Raw genomic sequence first — 20,722 nt, 5'->3', positions numbered from 1 at the left:
CAAATTTGATCAATTAACTCATTTTAAAAATAAAAATCATAGGTATCCAGGCTTTTGAAGAAATACCACAATTTTCATGCATATAATGTACTTTAATTTTGAAGAAATACCACAATTTTCATGCATATAATGTACTTTAATTTCTTTTATTCACTTCAAACATTTTACAATGCAAAGTGTATAAAGATTTTCCTGTCATTGTAAAGCACCATACATCACTTTTAAATCCATATCATGTTAATAAACATTAGTATCCACGGTTAGATTAAAATGAACATCAATTTCTTGATATATGCAATTTTGAAATGCTTTTACGGGGTAAAAATTTCATCTTTTTATTAGACCTTTCTGAGAGGTAAACTTTTTCTCAGTGTTAACTACTTTCATTACCAACTCTATTACTACATTTTCGGTACATCACTAAAAGTAGGGGGCCAACAAGGCTTTCAATTAACATTTCCTATAGTATAAGTAAGGTTGGGGAAAAAAGTGGGGGGGCCAGGCCCCCCCTGTTGCTACGCCCCTGATTTAATTATCTCTCAACAAAAACTTCGCTAAACGATATTATTTTGCCCTGCAAAAGTGTAGTACCGCAGTTACGGTGAAGGGGCTAATGACATTGAAAAACTTGCGCGCCATCTAGCGTTAATTCAGGTAATGTCCGTTTTTTGCAAGCCATCTAGCGTCAAATCGGTGAATGACTGTTAGTTATGCATCGGTGTCTGTTTATTTTGCAAACGAGTCTGTTGATTTTGTAGTTTCCGCCGCCCATAGTATACTACATGTACATAGCTTTAATAATTAACATAACGTCTGTTGTAAGTGATGTCAGTATTCTTTTTGTAAAAATATTCTTCAAAAAAAGTTAAAATCAAGAGTTTTTTTTTCCTTTCAATCACAGCAGTTTCCATGGCAACACATATTAATTAAGGGTAAAAATAATAGTTTTGTTCGTCATTTTCAAATAGGTGAAAGTTATGTAAGTATGAAAACTTTTTACAACTAATAAAAGAACAGGTTAAAATTTGAAGTTTCCATCTGAAGCTTGAAGATTCATGACATTGTTTCTTTAAAAGCATTTCTTGGAAAGATGAATATGTGTTATTATAAATGTGTATTTATCTATTGATTTGGTGAGGAGATACAGAGATGTTCAATATATTTCCAAATATAAAACATCCCTATAGTATTTATAACTAGTATTAGTCAGCATAAAAATTCGACATGCACAATTATTCTGAAATGCTGAAGTTAGAATCATTCATATCAATTGATTTCGAATGAATTTAAAATTTTATATGAACCGAAAGAGAAAATAATTTTAGAAAAACTTGGATTGAAAGCATATCTTTTTTCAAAAATTCTGTTTGCTACAAATTCGTTTACCTTTCATTTTGGGTCCATTTAAAACATTTTATTTCACTTAGATAACTTAAGGTCTCAAATGAGGCCTAAAAGTACTAGTATACAAACAAGCCAATTCCTGAGAAGAAGATTTTTAAAGTACTGTTTTTTTCCCTATACATTTCTATGTAAAAGTTGGATTCCAAAATTTAGCCCCGCTCTACCCTCTGGATCACCCGGACCTTTTCACGCAGGCGGATCTTTTCTTTTACGGAGCGGACCTTTTCTTCTGTAAGGTTGACCATAAGCTCCCCCAGACCTTGAAACATCGTACCCTAATAGCCATTTTATATGCACTTTTCTTTTGTTTATGTGCACTGTACATGTACACGGGTGTAATATCTCTTTATTTGTTGAGTAAATACACAGGCGATGTTAATATATTTTCAAATAAAATACATGCTTTTAATATCTTTCACTTTACTAGCCAGCATAAAAAATCAACATTCACAATATACATGTAATTCATGCATAAACTCAGAGGTTAAATCATTCAGATCAGTTAATTTCCAGTTATATTGTTGTATATAGTTACATGTTTATCTATTTACATGATGGAAAGAGAAATTTTATCTTTGATTGAAAGCATATTTTTTTTTTCAAAATCCAATCTGCTACAAATTTTGTCTACTTTACGTTTTAAATCCATTTGCAACATTTTATTTCACTTTAGGGCCTCACATGAGGCATAAAAATATAAACAACAAATCAAATTCAATAAAGAAAAGGTATAACAAATGAACAAAGGATTAACATAAATTCAATATCATTTTGGAGGTCCAGTGCAGCCTGTGGACAGGACCCCCCCCCCCTCTCCACCCCTGGTCATTTTTTTTTCCTTTTTTTGTCATGAATTATGTTTCTAGTACTTATTTCCAACGTATTCCATATGAAAAATCCACAATATAACATATATTTAACGATTTACTAAAAAAGTAATACCCTGGTATTAAAAAATAGAGTATACAGGGTATGACTTTTTTTTAGTAAATCGTTAAATCTATATTATTTTTTGAATAAACACAGCATGGATTTTTTTTTTATTTTTCAATATGAAATACACAGTTTATACAATAAAATTTAAGAAATTTTATAGTCAAAATTATAACCTTTGGATAACCCGGACCTTTTTACGCAGGCGGACCTTTTCTTTCACGGTCCGGATCTTTTCTCATGAAAGGTTGTCCTTGTACATTATTATTACGTATTAGGTTGGGACCTTGAAACATCATATCCTAATGACCGTTAAAAAAATATGGAAAGCCGACGGGTTCAAAATTCCAACTCTGTAATTCTTAAAATGTACACATGTAAACTTGAAATTGTAAATTGTAAATCTTAATTTCATAATTTGTCAATTGTTCTTTCACAATTTGTTAAGCTGTTTACAAATAAGATTTAATGCAGCAAAGATCTCGTGAATCTTATCCAAAAGGGGGGCGAGGTGCACCCTAGTCAAAATATTCCAAACCAAAAAAAATTCTTCGACAAGCAAAAAAATAATAACCTATTTCGTGTTAGTGGTTGTGGTTTGTGTGTGTGTGTGAGTGTGTGTGAGGGTGTGTTTGTGTGTGTGTGTAGGGGGGTGGGGGGGGGGAGGGGGCAAAAGTCATTTTCTATGTGCATACATCAGTATATGCATTTGATAACTCTGTACATTAAATTTTGGGGAGGGGTCCGGTTTCTCGAATTCCCTGCTAAATCCGCGCACGGAGAGGTGCAGAGTGAATGGAATCCGAAAGTTTTTTTTTCAGTTTTATATAGAAGCGTGAAGACTAGGCACGTAGTATCGGAGGGCGGCTCCCTCTTCCCGCTTTTTCTCGAACATGTTTTACTGTAATTTAGTATAAAAACCCATCATAACTATGGATCGAATTGTCTTGTGAAAAAGTAAGAACCATAGCACAGCCTCCCCCAGTGTCAATTATTTTTCTGGGTGCCCCTTCCAGAAACGTTGTAACATGCATGAGGACTAGATTTTTCACGTCTTCTGTTTTTGTGTGGTTGTTGGGCCCAAGACACGAAAGCCTTTATTCTGAATTTTATTTTGTTTCATGGGGATGCATGGAATAAACTATATTTAACCCAACAAAACTGAGGTGCTCCATATTTTCTGGGATGTGTTCAGCTCTATAAAATCATCTGAAAAGAGAAGGACCCTCCCCCCACACACACACTTTCTAGTAGTGTGTTATAGTCTTAAATCTTACAAAATATAATAAAATATATTAATGATTATCTATAAACACAAAAATAGTCAAATGTTTGGACGAAAAAAGAGAAAAAACTACGTACTTAATATATGATCACTTCAAATAATTTTTCATTTAAATTTTCCGTATATACAAACTAATGTGTACTTTACGAAAACAAGAATGATGTCTGTCATGCAATACATGCATATTTTCAAATTCCAGGATTTTTTTCTAAATGAGGGTTGAGCTTCATGTCCACTAAAAAAATCATCCAAACGCAAAAAAAATAGTGCATGTGTGTGCAGGGGGGGGGGGGGGGGGGGTAATGGACAATTCTTGTTGATAAGCTGTTTCAGATATTTATATGACTCTTCGACTTATTTACGAGACGTTCACAACTCCTGGAGGGGGAGGGGGTTCAAGGTTATTTCTAAATTGTTTTACTTTATAAAATTCATTGATGAAAATCCGAGGGGGTCGATCCTGGGGTCAATTTTGCAAAAGAACTTACGACTAAGACCAAAATTTTATTTTACTCATAACTTTTTATTTTACTTTAATTTGAAAATTGTTTTAATCTTTTAACAATAATTCAACAAGATATTTTTATGTTAGCAATTTCAAAGAGGATAATTAATTTTACAAAATTTTAAAATCAACTATTTTTTTTGTCTTAGTCGTTAAGTTCTTTTGTAAAAGGGGCCCCTGGCCTCTAGATAACCCCCAACCACCCTTCTGCCGAAGCTGCCAGTAACACTACAGAAAGGGTTTTTAAAAAAAAATTAGAAAAATATTCAGGATTGTTGGGAGTTTTTACTAGAGTATAATCTGTTAATATATTATTATTTACAAACAGTCTTCAAGACAGACATGAAATTATTTTATTCATCAGCCTTTCTTTATATTTTTGCCTGGTGGGACGCATTCATTATCATCGTTGTCCTTTACACCCTGTGTTGTGTAGGGCAGCAACAAACTTCCTCCACTCATGTCTATTCTGGGCCAGCCGCGTCAATGATCCTCAGGTCTCGTGCATTGCTGGACGCATTGGGGAAATGATTAAATTGTTAAGCAACAAATTAACCTGCCACCCTTATAGCGCCCCCTATCGTCTTAAAAGGTGTTAACATAATGCAACCTTGCATAATTTACAAATCTACGAAAGTACAATTTACAATTTCTCAATTTGACAAATCGTAAGTCTACGAATTACATGAGAGCATCGGCAAAACTTGCATTTACATTTTACACTTGTCAAATTACGCATGGGTAGTTACAACTAACAAATTGTGAAAAAAAAAACAATTGACAAATTCTGGAATTAAGATTTACAAATTCATGTCTACATATGTACATTTTAAGAATTACAGTTTGAATTTTGAACCCGTTGGCTTTCCATATTATAAATGCACTTTTCTATTGTTTATGTACATGTATACGAGTGTATCTAGTGATTTGTTGAGTAAATACAGAGATGTTCAATATATTTCCAAACATAAAGCATGCTTATTAACAGTGGCGGATTTAAGGGGGGACGCACCCGCCCCCCCCCCCCCTTAAAATTGTCAAAGTTGACGTAAATCACAGTTTAGTCTAGAAAATGTTAATATGTTATTATATCTCTAACTACTAGTCAACAGAAACTCAGACGTTAAATCATTCAGATCAGTTAATTTCCGATTATATTGTTGTATGTAGTTACATGTTTATCTATTTTAGATGAATTGAAAGAGAAAATAATTATTTTAGAGAGAAAAACTTTGATTGAGGGCACATTTTTTTCCAAATCCAGCCTGCTACAAATTTCGTCTACCTTTCGTTTTTGGATCCATGTGAAACATTTTATTTCATTTTAGGGCATAAAAATATAAACAACAACTGAAATTAAATTTAATAAAGAAAAGGTAATAAATGAACAAAGGATTATAACACATAAAAACAATATTATTTTGGAGGTCCAGTGCAAAGAGGAGGAATTTGAGACATTCCGAGCCCGATCTAAATTGATTTTAAAGTATTACAACTCAAATACCAAAAACAAAGTTGTCCTCATAAAATAAGCGCATTGATACTTTAAAATGATTGTTGCTTTAAGAAAAATCACACCTTATAGTTACCCCCCGGCAATTATCAAGGAGACGAAATTTTTATCGTCCGAAAGAAATTTTCTGGAACCTCACTGGATTGGGAAACATGTATATCGTTTAACTGCACTTCGACTTACAAATATTGATGCATGTTTGTTCGATGTACTTCAAATACGATTTTTTCCTTGAAATAAAATTTATAGCGAGTGTCGCGAAGCGACGCTCGTAACTGCGAGCTCTAACGACAACGCCTGGGCGAAAAGAAAATTTGGACTACTGCACATTCATTCCATAGAATTTTTTCCCATAGTAATTTTGACCCACAATGCATCGCTTCGTACACAAACGCTAAAGCCACGTTCTCGTGAGAATAACGACAAAAGTCAAAAGAAAAAATATAACTGCCTTGATTTAATGAATTTATCTGTTTAATGCAGAAAAATAGTCATAAACTGATTGAAATCAGCCCTGTTCAGGCTTCGGTTTGGTAAAGCAACATGCAAGCAACATCATTTGACGTCAGAGTCTCAATCGGCAATCCTCGGCTGACTCCGCTACGCTCCATTCTACGTTATGTGCGAGGTACGAGTTATACGAGGAACTCCGAGTGTCAGAGTCTTAGACGCCACCGAATTTCACTTGCGGTTTGACGAGTACGATCTAAATGAATACAGAAGTATCTGCACTCAACTTAACGGTCGCACCGTAAACATATTAAATAATCATGATAACCAACTGAACAAAATTGAACTGCTTAAAACGCACATAGAACAAATAGTATATCAAATCTTGCTCTAGAGATAATGGTGAAAGACCAAATAAACACAACATGGAAAATTTTTATTCTTTCATATGAAATACACGTATTCAATTTCTCTTAATTTTTTGTGTTTTCACGCAGGCGGTTTCTTATAAATAGTTTTCGATAGGCCAGAATTTAGCAAGACTTATTTCCCTTGGTCGCCATACTGGAGGTCCAAAGGCTCATATTCCTTCATTGTTCAACCATTTTAAAAATTTTATATTTGCTATTTTGAAGTAGGAATCATTATTTTTCTGAAGTATTATTTAAAAAATATTTAATAAAGACTGTCCACCAAATATTTCTGCTACATCCTCCTTTACTTGGTAAGACAAAGAGGGGAGATCATCGAGTCGACCTCCAATTTGGCGGCCAACGGGAAGTAACTTTTGCTAAAATCAGGTCTTCCGAAAACTATCTATACGGGCCGGACCTTTTCTGATATAAGGTTACCTGAAATCTTATGGTATAAGCTAGGTCCCCCGGACCTTGAAGCAAGGCGGACCAAATGTTCGCAGGTGAGTTAAGGCTATGTATGGAGGTTTCTATGCAAAAAATCTAATTAAAACCCATTCCACATTATAACGTCTTATTATGACGTCATGTACGTATTACATAAGTTTACAAGGAACATCAACAAAATTGCTTTGGCGCAAGGGCATACCATACTTTGTTTTCCAGAATCAAGGTATTTAAAGAGAAGTAGGGTATTCCTAGGATTTAAGAAATTGCAGCACATATGTCGACACTGGAAAGGTTTCGTTGCTATATGAACAGTTTTAAGGTGTTTCCACCCTCACTATTTGAATGGTTCAAAGTACAAAAACTGTATTTATTTTCATTTCATATGCTTTAAATTTTCCAATTTTTGAAAAAAAATGTATAGATCATCACATTATTTAAGACGTCAAACATAAATAAACAGAAGTGTTTGTCAACATAAAAAAAAAATCGCACATTTTTTGTAAACAGTATTATGAAAAATATGTAAAAACTGCATGGTTAAAATGCATAATTCTGATGCTGAATGTACCTAAATACTTCCTACTAATAATACTTTTGAAATGTGAATATCAGGGAAACTATTTTACATTAGAAGTACAATAAAGCAAATGCCTGAATGAAGAGACCGTAGAAGGAGTTATTGCCCTTGTCAACATTTTTTAAAACTTGAATAATTAATTAAATAAAGAAAATATGCATTTTTAAAATTCTTTTGTTTAACAATATTTATCATTACACCTATTGTAAAGCATTCTTCCAAAGGTATTGTTCTATTAGGTATGGATTTAAACTAATTACAGTTTTTACAAAAACCTATGACATCATAGGAGGGTAGAATTACCTTAAGATGAAACAAGGTAAAAATTCAGTCCAATGTAAGTTTCCTAAATTTTTTATCGATTGAGAAAGTGCACAGGATTTGTGCAGCAATTTTAATGATTTTTAGAATATTCTCCTTAGTAAAATACATGTTTTATTTTAAAATGAAAAGGATATGCCCTTGCGCCGACGTTGTTTTTTTAAATGTGTTTTCTTACCTTGAATGGGAAAGAATTAAGACGTCATAACATGACGTCATAATGTGTAATAGCTTTAACATGATGTGGATACTTTTTCTGTAATATGTATGAATATGAAAATCTATTTGAATTTTCTCCGTGCATAAAATATACAACTTAAGCATTTTCATTAACTAATTTGCATTGAAATGTCCATATTTGGCCTTAATTAACTCACTTGCGTTATGCGGCAGCAGAGGTTTAAATCCTGGGGGAAAACAGGACATATGATATCATATGTCCCTATAAAGACCAATAAAGGATGGCATTCGTTCATTTGAATTCTTATGTGACAACACTGTGACAAGGCGAGATAGAAACAAGAAAGGTGAGTCTTGAAATTGTCCTTTTGTTCTTAAAAGTTTATAATGCTTCACTTCATGTTAGGACTTATATCAGTAGTTTACAGGTAGTTAAAACAAATACTTTTGATGTTCACCAAACCATAGCCAACATCAGCAGGTATTTGTATTTAAAATACAAATTTCTCATTAAATCTACCTTCTGGAGCGTTTATGTACAGTAAAAATCGGTTATAACGAAGTCACTGGGACCACAGACACTTGGGGAAAGGACCTCCCCCCCCCCCCTTTCCATTTTTTCTTTTCTTTTTAAATCTGGAGTTGAGTCGCCTTTTCCTATTTTTGTATTCTAATTATACACTATATATATATTATCAATAATGCGACTCTTTTGTCTCTATAAGCTGTTTTTAAAAATATCGTTTTCGACTAATATATAAAAAGAGAGAAGGCTTGCAATTCTTTTCTCGTCATCCGCCTCACCTTAATTTCTACAGTTCTGCAGCTAATTTTGTACGGTGTACGTCTCTCCATCTAGCTGTCTGTCCGTTGTTTGCCCGTCTGTCTGTTTGCAAACATTTCAAATTTTCGACTTCTTCTCAAGAACCACTTGACCAATTTCAACCAAACTTGCTACAAAGTATCATTGCGTAAATAACAGGATTCAATGCATAAGCAATACTACCGGTGTTCCCCTACCAGCAAGTGTTCCCATTTAGTTCCCATTTAAAATGAAAATGCCGTAATTCCGTCCAAAATCATTGAATTGGAACATAAAGCAAATTATTTTGATCTAGACTTTAACTCATCAAGATATATAAATGCACGTACCAAAAAATTAGCTAAATATCTACAAGCGTTTACGAAAAACAGCGAAAACCGTTAAAAATTAAATAAGGCCCCAATTCACACAAAAATCATTGAAAAGAAATTAAATCCAAACTTGATCTGTAAATCGTCAAGATATACTCATCTACCAAATATCAGCTCAATATCTACATAGTGTAGAAAAAATTGCGGAGAACCAAGTGGCAGACTGACACACAGACAGATTGATAGACGGACGGAAAACAGACGAGGAAAAACCTAATGTCCCTTCCGGTTTCACTGGTAGGGGACTAATAAGTATCTGTTTCAATCGATCCAGTCTTGATGCTTATTGAATGCTATATATGGTGTTACTGCATTTATTTCCTTTTTAGCTGATCATTGACAAACTTGTTCCAAATTCATTCATTCACCCACGATGTTGAAAAGCATAACATTTTTGCTCCTGCTTTCATCCACACAAGGTAAAATAATAAATGGTATTTTGGAGAAATAAATCTCAAACTTTTATATTCTGTGCAAAATGTGTCGAATTAAAGCTAAAACAAGTAAAAATTTCGAGATCGCTACATTTGAACATTCTTGATATTAGTATTTGATTAAAAAAAAAGATGTGTTTGTGAAACACTGATGCCTCCGAATGGCAACATAGCAAAGATTAAAGTTTTCTTAAATGCAAATTTAATATATTGGTACCAAAATTAGGGTATTATCACTGGAAATACAATTGTGAATATAAAAGTAAGCCAAGGTAAAAGTTTTTTTCATAAGTACAGAAATTTTCAGGGTCATTGGTATCCAATGAAAGGTCTTGCCTCAAAAAAAAATACATATGTAAAGTATGGAAGCCCTAGCCCTAACAGTTCAGAAGGTATGGCCAAGGTTAAAAAATTTTAAAAGTAGGTCAAACACCAAGGTCAAGGTCAAAGGTCTTGTATCAAATGAAAGGTCTCGTCACAAGAATTAAATATGTAAAGTATGAAAGCACTAGCCCTAATTCTTTTAAAGTAATGGTCAAGGTTTGCTTTTTAAAAGAAGCTCAAACTCCAAGGTCAAGGTCAAAGGGTCAAAGTTCTTGGTATCCAATGAAGGGTATTTTCACAAGAATTACATAAGTGAAGTATCAGATCACTAGCCCTTAGCATTCAAAAGTTATGGCTAAGGTTAAAGTTTTTTTCACAAGTACGGAAATCTCCAAGGTCAAGGTCAAAATATCAAGGTTGTTGATAACCAATGAAAGTTCTTTCAACAAAGAATACATATGTAAAGTATAAACGTCCTGGTATCTACTGTTAAAAAAATATAACCAAAGTAAAAGTTTGGAATTTTTGTGTATAAGTGGGGCAAACTCCAAGGCATCTTCGCTAGCCAAGGGTTTTCGGTCCGCAACGCTCACCATTAACCCTTGGACGATATGCATTTTAATACGCCGGTCACATATAGCGCCATCTGTAAATTCTTCAGAAAGAACGTGATTCTGGTTGAAGCAAACAGCCAATGAAACGATAGCTTTTATGTATGTTTCGGTAGAAAATTATACACAATATGGCGACTTCCATTGAAACAACATATGGAATACAAAAATTAAATTCTTTCTAACAAGAAGCGATATATACTTTAACGGACAGACGTGGTGTGTTCATAGCAACGAAAACGGATTTACACATGCGTTAGAATTTCCTCGAAAACTTCTTAAAAGTTGTAGGCCGTAAATTAAAAAAACAGTTATTTCATTGGTCCACGGTCGGCTACAACTCTCCAATGAAAATTGACCGGCGTTTTACAATGCATATCGGTAAAAGTTTTATGGGGAGCGAAGATGACTCAAGGTCAAAAGGTCAAATTTGGTGGTACCCAAAGAAAGGTCTTGTCACAAGAAATACACAGTCATAGCTTCACTAAATCAAAAGTTATGGGCTAGGTTAAAGTTTTTGCGGACAAACAAACAGACAGTTAGACAGGCAGAGAGACAGCTAGACAGACGGACGGACACGACAAAAACTATATACACCCGAAACTTAGTTTACGGGGGCATAAAAATATTTTTTAGGGTGGTGGTTGAAATCAAAGGTTTGTTACCAACACGTTGGGTGTTTCAGCAACGCAAAGCCATTCCACAATGCATGGTTAAAATTACCTCAGTCACCAAGTACTATTGATACCACCTTTAACCTGTACACCAGACAAAACACGGATACCGCCCAGATCCTGAATCCTTATGATACAAACACCGTCTCCAGTTCACACTTTGATTCCAGTCTGCCGACAGTTTTTATTACCCACGGATTCCAAGATACAGCTAAATCTGGATGGCCACTGGATATGAAAGACGCCCTTCTACAAAATGTTGGTAATTTTTAGCAAATAATCATATTCATGCCTTTTATTATTGAACAATTCTGTTAAACCGGAAGTACCCCTGTAACATCTGTTAGTAACGTGTTCTCAACTTTAAATGGGTAAAATAAAGCTTATTCTAACGTATTCATAATTCTCTAATGTAAGTCTGTGGACAAAGCACAGCCATGAATTCATTCATAATCTATATTCATCTATTCAATATTAGTTTGAATTTAAGCATGACTATAATACGAGCAAAGCGTTTGTTGAACTGTATTATTATCATCTGCTGAATTTATGTTTTTGAATTGTTCTCATAATCAATATCATCGTCCATTGAGCAGAAAATATGTTGTAGCAAATTATTCGAGCTTACCTTAAATTAAAGGAGATCTTTTTAAGAACTGGTACTTACAGTGAACGAGTCCAAAGAAAATTGATTTTGTCCACAGATATTACAATAAGTAGTCGTATTTCGTATTTAAGTAGTAAGAAATAAGTAGTATTTTAAAAAATAAATATATTCTCTTTTAGGGAGACTTGAATGTGATAGCTGTTGACTGGTCGAAGGGCACGGATGGATTACTTTACTTTCAATCCGTCGCCAATACTCGCCTGGTTGGGGCCACTATTGGAAACATGATAAAAACTTTACAAGATAGCGCCAGCTTATCTGTAGAAGAGGTCCATCTTATCGGTCACAGTCTCGGTGCCCAAATCATGGGGTACGCCGGGGACTGGGTGGAGGGAATTGGCAGAATCACGGGTATGTCATAAATAGAAAAGTTAACGCAGCACCTCTTACTTCAAAACTATTTATTAAAATTCAATTCATATAACATATTAAAATTCAACAATGTAAATTTTTTAACATTCAACGAAAAAACTCATTTTACTGCTCAAAAATCTACAAAGAAGCCAGATTTATGAAGGACTATTTCTTTTCGGGGAAAGGATATTTAACAGAAAATTCTGCAAATCTGCACATTTATTAAGTTTAATATCGTGGAACTTTAGCCTCACATACTTTTACTTGGAGAATATTTTCCGTTAGGACATTGCTAGGCATATTTAATATAGGTCTTAATTTATATTTTTAGAACAAGTTTTACACTTTCCCTCAACAAAAATTGCCAAAATATAAAGATATGTGAAAGAAGTCAAGATAAAATTTACACCATTTTTCGCCTGAAAATCACATATTTTGACCAATATTTCAAAATTAACAACTCTGACCCCAACCTTTTCTTTCATTATTTTAAACTACTCAATACTTGTGACTGATCAGCACTTAAGTCGTAAAAGGTTTGATATAAGAAAATGTTTTATTGCTCATTTAGTTTTTTGATTACTCTCAAACATGTTACTTTTTAGTGCAAAAAGGTGACACAAAAATTAACGCGCGTTAATTTGCAAGATTTTTTCAATAATAAATTTTATTCAAACCATTTTACGTAAAACAAGATTATATTTATTGCCATGGTTACATCTGATAAAATATGATAAAGGTTAAAGTAATTAACCAAAGAGTTAAAATTTAAGTGCAAAAAGGTCAACTAAATTGTACCGTAGATCAGTAAGGTGCACACTGACCCCATATTTTCGCGCGATTTTGAGTTACACTATATGAGTACTTATCAAAAATATACTTATCAAAAAATCCTTGATTTAACAAATTTCACGAGTGACATACCTTAAGTTTCCAACCCAGGTGGCAATGGAAATGTTAACGGATGTTTTAATAGAACCACCCTCCGTCATCTATAAAAATTATAGATTAAACTATACTAGCAATTAAAGTGCTCTCTCTCTCTCTCTCTCAGTACAAAACTTGAACAAGATGTGTTTGTGAAACACTATGCGCCCGACGGCAACAAAGCTCCAAAATACTATTTTTAGCATATACATGTAGGTCACAGTCAAGGTCACAAGGTCATTGATCTTGAAAGAACTTTATAAGTGGAGTATGCATACCAAATATGAAGTCTCCATCTCCTATGGTTCAAAAGTTATGGCGAAAGTTCGAAAAAGCTGATTTTATTTGCATATAAGTTACAGTCAAGGTCATAAGGTCATTGACACTGGTGACATTAGAAAGAACTATATTAGTGAAGTACGCATACCAAATATGGAGTCTCTATCTCCTATGGTTCAAAAGTTATGGCGAAAGTTCGAAAAAAGCTATTTTTAGCATGTAGGTCACAGTCAAGGTTGCAAGGTCATTGACACTGGTATCTCTTGAAAGAATTTTATTAGTGGAGTATGCATGCCTGACATCAAGTCTCTATCTCTCAAGGTTCAAAAGTTATGGCGAAGGTTAAAGTTGACAACAGACGGACAGACAAACAGATAAACAGACAAACAGACAGGACAAAAACAATATGCACCTAGGATCTATCGATCCAGGCGCATAAAAATAAATATATAGATGTCACTTTTGAATTTCAGGATTAGACCCAGCTGGCTTTTGTTATGAAAAGTATGACAACAAAGTGAAACTAGATCCCTCTGACGCTAATTTTGTTGACGTCATTCATACCAATGGAGGCTCGCTGGAACAATTGGGTAAGTAAAAATTATATAAACACTTCATAAGAGGAAAAAATATTTGATTTTGTTGGCTTAAATCATATTTTTGTATTGCATAGCTTTTGGAATCAGAACACCAAATGGGCACGTTGACTTCTATCCAAACGGGGGTAGTCATCAGCCTGGATGCACGAACGGTGCGTGGCAGGACATTAAGTATTTTCTTGAAGGAAAAATCAAAAGTACGTACATTGAAGTCTCCGTTCTCGCAATAACCACCATTTCATTAACATCAAATCTTAAAAATAAAATCTACATTTATAAACACTAAAATATTCTTCTTTTTCACAGAGATTGAAAGGAACATTGCATGCAGCCATGACCGAGCAGTGTACTTGTTCATCGCGTCCATCCATTTTTGTGAATTTAAAGCATACTCCTGTACAGGGGGGTACTCGGACTTCGAACTGGGCGAGTGCAGGACATGTGGAAATGGCTGCAATAGAATGGGCTACGATGTCGATACGAATGTACACGGCAAATTTTACCTGCAAACAACCGCTGATCCTCCCTTTTGTAAAAGAGACTAAGTCTGGAGTTTACTTCCCCGCTTTATTTTATTATGTAGGCCTTTCAACTAATTTTCAAGTTTTAAAAAACATTTAATAGATCGATTTATATGTATGTGAAATTCTCAAAAAAAAGATTGTAACCTACACATACCTTTAATTCAATCATCAAAAAGAATTTAAATATTATCAATAGTGATATGTACGATACAATCTCCCGTGCAGAGTTGCCGTTCGTTTCTCATTCAGGCACTGTGAGCCGATAGCAGAGGATGATGTACGATATTGTATCGGTATTTTAAGGAAAGGAAACTCAATTGTAAAAAAAAAAACAACCAATTAAGTGTAGATTTGTGAGTCATCGTAAATAAGACTGACATAGAGGCTGCTTCAACTGGTTTTGTTATGTACACGAAAGGGTTGACCAAAACAAGGAGAAAGTCTTCACGCTTCCTGACGTAACGATATCAAGTGAATAGGGATCTGACTACGGTATATTCAAGATTTTTAATTCTCTCTGACAGTTGTTATGAAGAAGAAAATATAATGTCATGTTATCGTTCTTAATGTCTAACCCTAGCGGCAGTAAAAAAAGCCTTTAAGTTATAGAATGCTGTACTTGTAAACAGAATAAATCTAAGAGCATTTAACTGTTCGTTGTTATAGTTGTGTATTCTGCAAATGAAAGCAAGGCTTAGTGTTCAGTCTTGCGAATTTTTCTGACTGAAGAAAACGATTATTGTCGCCCACGTTGCGCAGTGGTTTGAATGTCTGCTTTTAAGTCGCGGAGTAAGGAGCTGATCCTTACATCGCGGGTTCGAATCCACTGCGGGACGTTAATACCAGTTCTTCGAATGAGACTGTAGAAATCTGGGTCCCGTGTCGCAGTAGTTGGCACGAAAAAGATTTTTCAATGTTCATTGTCCCTGAGTACCAAATATTGGTATATAAATAAATTTGCAGCCCTCAAGCGGCATCTCCATTTGAGTAAAAAAAAAATTCTCGAGAGACAAGAGGGATGTTAAACACATAACAAACAACCAACAAACGAACAAATCCTGTTTTAATCGACCATGCAATAAAAATCATTATGAAATCAGAAGATGGGTGAACAAGGTGTGCATAATGCCTATATCTTTATATAAATAAAATTCATTTCTTAAATTGTGAATTAGGTTTTTAACGAGGTTGGCTCCTTATATTTAAAGTCTTTAACTTTTTTGTAAAGTATAGCTTTAAAATTAAAAATCAAATCAAAATATGAGGGTCTGTGACAGTGTGCTTCTTTTTGCGCTACGGTACATTTAATATGACCTTTGTGCACTGAAATTTGTGCCTTTATCAAAAATTACATCTTTGAATTTTTCCCTCCAATATTTTTACACAAATGAAGCATGGAACAAAACAAATTATTTTTAAAAGGACACTTTAAAATTGCTTCGTATAATCATTTGACCTTTCTGCACTCACAGAATGTGATTTTTCTGGCATTGAAAATTTAATAAGTAAAGTTGTCTTTAATATTCAGAAAAGAGCATCAAAAGTTGGGGTATATGATGTTAATTTGATGTAAATTTTTAGATATTATTAAAAATGTATCAATTTCATGTTAAAATTGGCTCAATTTATCCTGGTTTTTCAGAATATATTTACTATATTTGTCATAATTCGTCGAAACAATTCATAACAAATGATTTAAAAGATCACCGCAAAAACAGCTTTGCGTGCAACCCGCATGGAAAAATAGGAATCTAAAATTAACAGTACTGTATATAGTTCAAAAGGCTAAAATTGATAATTTCTTCTAAAAAACTTTCCGCCACAAAATATAGTTCCTGGCTTAATCCTACTTGAATGAAATTTAATTGCGATTTTTACATTGGATATACTTGTAGTTTATTTTGCATTGTAGAATCTAAATTCAATGTTAAAACTTAAAAATGATGGAGAATTTTAGAAATAAAGGTCCAGACCAAAATCGACTCAAAAGCACAGGATCGAATGTCCTAAAGGCGAACCGCCTTTAGGACATCGAACATCGAACCGATCCTGAGCTTTTGAGCAGCATATAGTCTAAACCTTCGTTTCTAAAACTTTGCATCATTTTAATTTAAGTTCTTACAATAAATTTGGATTCTGCTATGTAAATTAAACGAATTTTAATGAAAAACCTCAATAAAATTTCATTCCAATAGGACTAAGCCAGGAACCATATTTTAAAGCGGAAGGATTTTTAGAGTAAAATGATCAATTATCCCGTTAGAAGTATTTACAGTACTGATAAGTTAAGATGCCTATTTTAAATAATATTTTTCCATGGTTACACACAGAACTATTTTGAGCAGTGAAATGCTTTATGCTGGCATTGGGATATTTAATTCATTAATTTTTTTTTATCAATTCTATGGTCAAAAAATAGTAAATATATTCTAAAAGTCCCAGGAGCCAATTTTAACGTAAAATTAAAAATTTCTTAAATATCTTATTTCTTTACCTTGATATTTAAGATTGTAAATTTTGCTTGTCTAATTTTTATGCAAAAATAATTGATAATGCAACTTTTAAGCAAATATATGTCTATAATAATAGAAATTTATTTGGATAAAAAATATTGGACGGGAAAACTTGAAAGATGTGATTGATGATTAAAACACATTTTCAGTGCAAAAAAGTCATATCAAATGTATTTAGCACCAAACGAAGCATATTGACCCCCATTTTTGTATGTAAATACTAAAAATACCCAATGCTTTTAAGTATAAGGATCCAACCTCATTAAAACATGTTTGTGACATGACCCCTTGACTTAATGGATTAAGTATTTTTCGGAAAGATGTGAATATGTTGGCATTAGGAAAAATGGGTCTTTCCTCTTTGTTTTGCTAACCAAAAATGAATATTTTTACGTAAACGTCTAGGGTTACATGTGTTAGTCCCAGGAGCTATGAACAATAATTGAGTCAATTTAAACGTAAAATTAAAAATTTCTTAAATATCTGAAAGTTTACGCTATACTAGGACCCTAGATCACCAGCTCATTCACAACTATCAAACCTGTTTACTCCGCTACAAAATGTAGTGCATTGCAACCGTAAAGTGAAACTATATAAATCATACTACTCTATAAAGTCTTTCCAATCTAAAACAACAAACAGAAAACGTATTTTTTGTCAAAGGAATAACTATTTTATAATTATTAGAAAAGATACAGGTGGAGGGTAAAACCAAGCATATATGATAATATATTATATGTTCTACAGTAATACATTACGTTGGGTGTGTTGTGGTCTCCATTATAATATTGATATACCACGTAAGACAACAGTATCAATTTAACACAGTATCCAACCTCTGGTTTCCTTATTAATATACGTGTATATGAGTAGCGACCTCCTATCTCTGCATGCGTATGCAGATCTAAAAAGAAGGGGAAGGGGGGTATGTTCCCTCCAACGCTTGGACATTTCACTACTTCTTCCAGATATATACAATAATAGATGATAATGTGTAATTATTTGGTAATCGATTATATTAGGTGTCCTTTGGTCTTCCTTACGAGACGTCATACCTTAAAATGTGACCTTATCAGTTTTACACTTTAGTAAGCCTCTGGATATTATTGATCTTACAGAGTAATTTTCCCCCTGTCTAGAATAGTGGGAGATTGGAGTTCACACACACCCATTTCCCTTGAATTTACATTTGAATTTGGAGATATTGATTATTTTCTTTTGCTTGTCAAAAAACCAGGGTCTCAATTTAAAGTTTGGAATGGATTTGAAATGTAATTTTTCACACACCACACTTTTTAAACTATTGTCTCCTTACAACTTGTAAATGACCCCAGGTCTTCCAGGTCTTCCAAATGAGTCGCCCGCGTGGCGCGGTGTTTAGAGCGTCTGCTTTAGAGTCGCGAAGTAAGAAGGTGATCCTTACGTCGCGGGTTCGAATCCCACTGTGCGACGTGGAGACCGGTCCTTCGGATGAGACCGTATAAACCGAGGTCCCATGTCGCAGTAAGTGCTGGCACGAAAAAGATCCCTCCCTGCTCAATGGCCATGAGTGCCGAGTATAGAACAAAATTTGCAGCTCTCCAACGGCAAGTGGTGGTGTCTCCATATGAGTGAAAAATTCTCGAGAGGGACGTTAAACAATATACAATCAATCAGTTTTCCAAATGATTTACGATATAAGATTACTTCTGGTCTCTGCGATCATAAGCAACTTTATATGAACTTTGATATCCATTATGGTGTACAATATAGGGTAACCCTAGGTTTCCATATTCTATATTTGGAGACCAGAGGTAACCTAAAGTTTATATGAATAGGGAAGTCAGAGTTCCCCTGATGCTTAACATACCAGACGTCCCTTATGTTGTACATTATTAAGGAGACTAGAGGTCACATAAAGTTGTTTATGAATACGGAGACCAGAGATCCCCTTATATTGTTCATCATTGCAGACCACTGGTCTCAAAAAGTTGTGTATAATATGAATATGAGACTAAAGGTCACCTTATGTTGTACTGCCATAGGGAGACCAGAGGTCACCTTGTATTGTACATCATTAGGGAGACCAGAGGTCACCTTATATGGTACATCATTAGGGAGTTCAGAGGTCACCTTATATTGTACATCATTAGGGAGATCAGAGGTCACCTTATATTGTACTTTAATAGCTAGACCAGAGGTAATCTTTTATCTTAGATCATTAGGGAGACCAGAGTTCATCTTATATATTGAACATCATAAGGAAGATCAGAGCTCACCTTATTTTGTACATCATAAGGGAGATCAGAGTTCACCTTATATATTGTACATCATAAGGGAGATCAGATTTCACCTTATATATTGTACATCATAAGGGAGATCAGAGTTCACCCTATATATTGAACATCATAAGGGAGATCAGAGTTCACCTTATATTGTACATTATAAGGGAGATCAGAGTTCATCTTATATATTGTACATCATAAGAGAGATCAGAGTTCACCTTATATTGTACATCATAAGGGAGATCAGAGTTCACCTTATATTTTGTATATCATAAGGAAGATCAGAGTTCACCTTATTTTGTACATCATAAGGGAGATCAGAGTTCACCTTATATATATTGTACATCATAACGGAGATCAGAGTTCACCTTATATATTGTACATCATAAGGGAGATCAGATTTCACCTTATATATTGTACATCATAAGGGAGATCAGAGTTCACCCTATACATTGAACATCATAAGGGAGATCAGAGTTCACCTTATATTGTACATTATAAGGGAGATCAGAGTTCATCTTATATATTGTACATCATAAGAGAGATCAGAGTTCACCTTATATATTGTACATCATAAGGGGGACCAGAGGTCACCTTGTATTGTACATCATTAGGGAGATCAGAGGTCACCTTATATTGTACATCATAAGGGAGACCAGAGGTCACCTTATATTGTACATCATAAGGGAGATCAGAGTTCATGTGAAGCTGTATATGAATGCGGAGATATATTCACTTTATATATTGTACATCATAAGGGAGAGCAGATTTCACCTTATATATTGTACATCATAAGGGAGATCAGAGTTCACCCTATATATTGAACATCATAAGGGAGATCAGAGTTCACCTTATATTGTACATTATAAGGGAGATCAGAGTTCATCTTATATATTGTACATCATAAGAGAGATCAGAGTTCACCTTATACTGTACATCATAAGGGAGATCAGAGTTCACCTTATATATTGTACATCATAAGGAAGATCAGAGTTCACCTTATTTTGTACATCATAAGGGAGATCAGAGTTCACCTTATATATATTGTACATCATAACGGAGATCAGAGTTCACCTTATATATTGTACATCATAAGGGAGATCAGATTTCACCTTATATATTGTACATCATAAGGGAGATCAGAGTTCACCCTATACATTGAACAGCATAAGGGAGATCAGAGTTCACCTTATATTGTACATTATAAGGGAGATCAGAGTTCATCTTATATATTGTACATCATAAGAGAGATCAGAGTTCACCTTATATTGTACATCATAAGGGAGATCAGAGTTCACCTTATATTGTACATCATTAGGGGGACCAG

At 34.1% G+C, this 20,722-nt stretch overlaps 1 protein-coding gene across 1 annotated transcript; it reads left to right on the top strand.

Moving 5' to 3' along the window:
- Positions 1 to 10,999: 10,999 nt before the first annotated feature.
- On the top strand, positions 11,000 to 12,297 carry LOC134270798 (inactive pancreatic lipase-related protein 1-like). Its single transcript, XM_062753038.1, has 3 exons — positions 11,000 to 11,009; positions 11,231 to 11,526; positions 12,055 to 12,297. Exons 1-3 carry the CDS (start codon positions 11,000 to 11,002, stop codon positions 12,295 to 12,297), a joined length of 549 nt encoding a protein of 182 aa, XP_062609022.1.
- The last annotated feature ends 8,425 nt before the right edge of the window (positions 12,298 to 20,722 follow it).

Source organism: Saccostrea cucullata, unplaced genomic scaffold (genome assembly GCF_032062105.1).
Source record: "Saccostrea cucullata isolate Sc308-1 unplaced genomic scaffold, CSIRO_AGI_Scuc_v1 ctg1217, whole genome shotgun sequence".
In the NCBI taxonomy this organism is placed as follows: domain Eukaryota; kingdom Metazoa; phylum Mollusca; class Bivalvia; order Ostreida; family Ostreidae; genus Saccostrea; species Saccostrea cuccullata.
The sequence above is the reverse complement of the archived record's forward strand: the minus strand, read 5'-3'. Positions and strand labels throughout refer to the sequence as shown.

Excerpts from the sequence above, each read along its gene's own strand:
- LOC134270798 (XM_062753038.1), top strand. Across the intron at positions 11,527-12,054 it reads AAGACGCCCTTCTACAAAAT|GGAGACTTGAATGTGATAGC; the intron begins GTTGGTAATTTT and ends ATTCTCTTTTAG.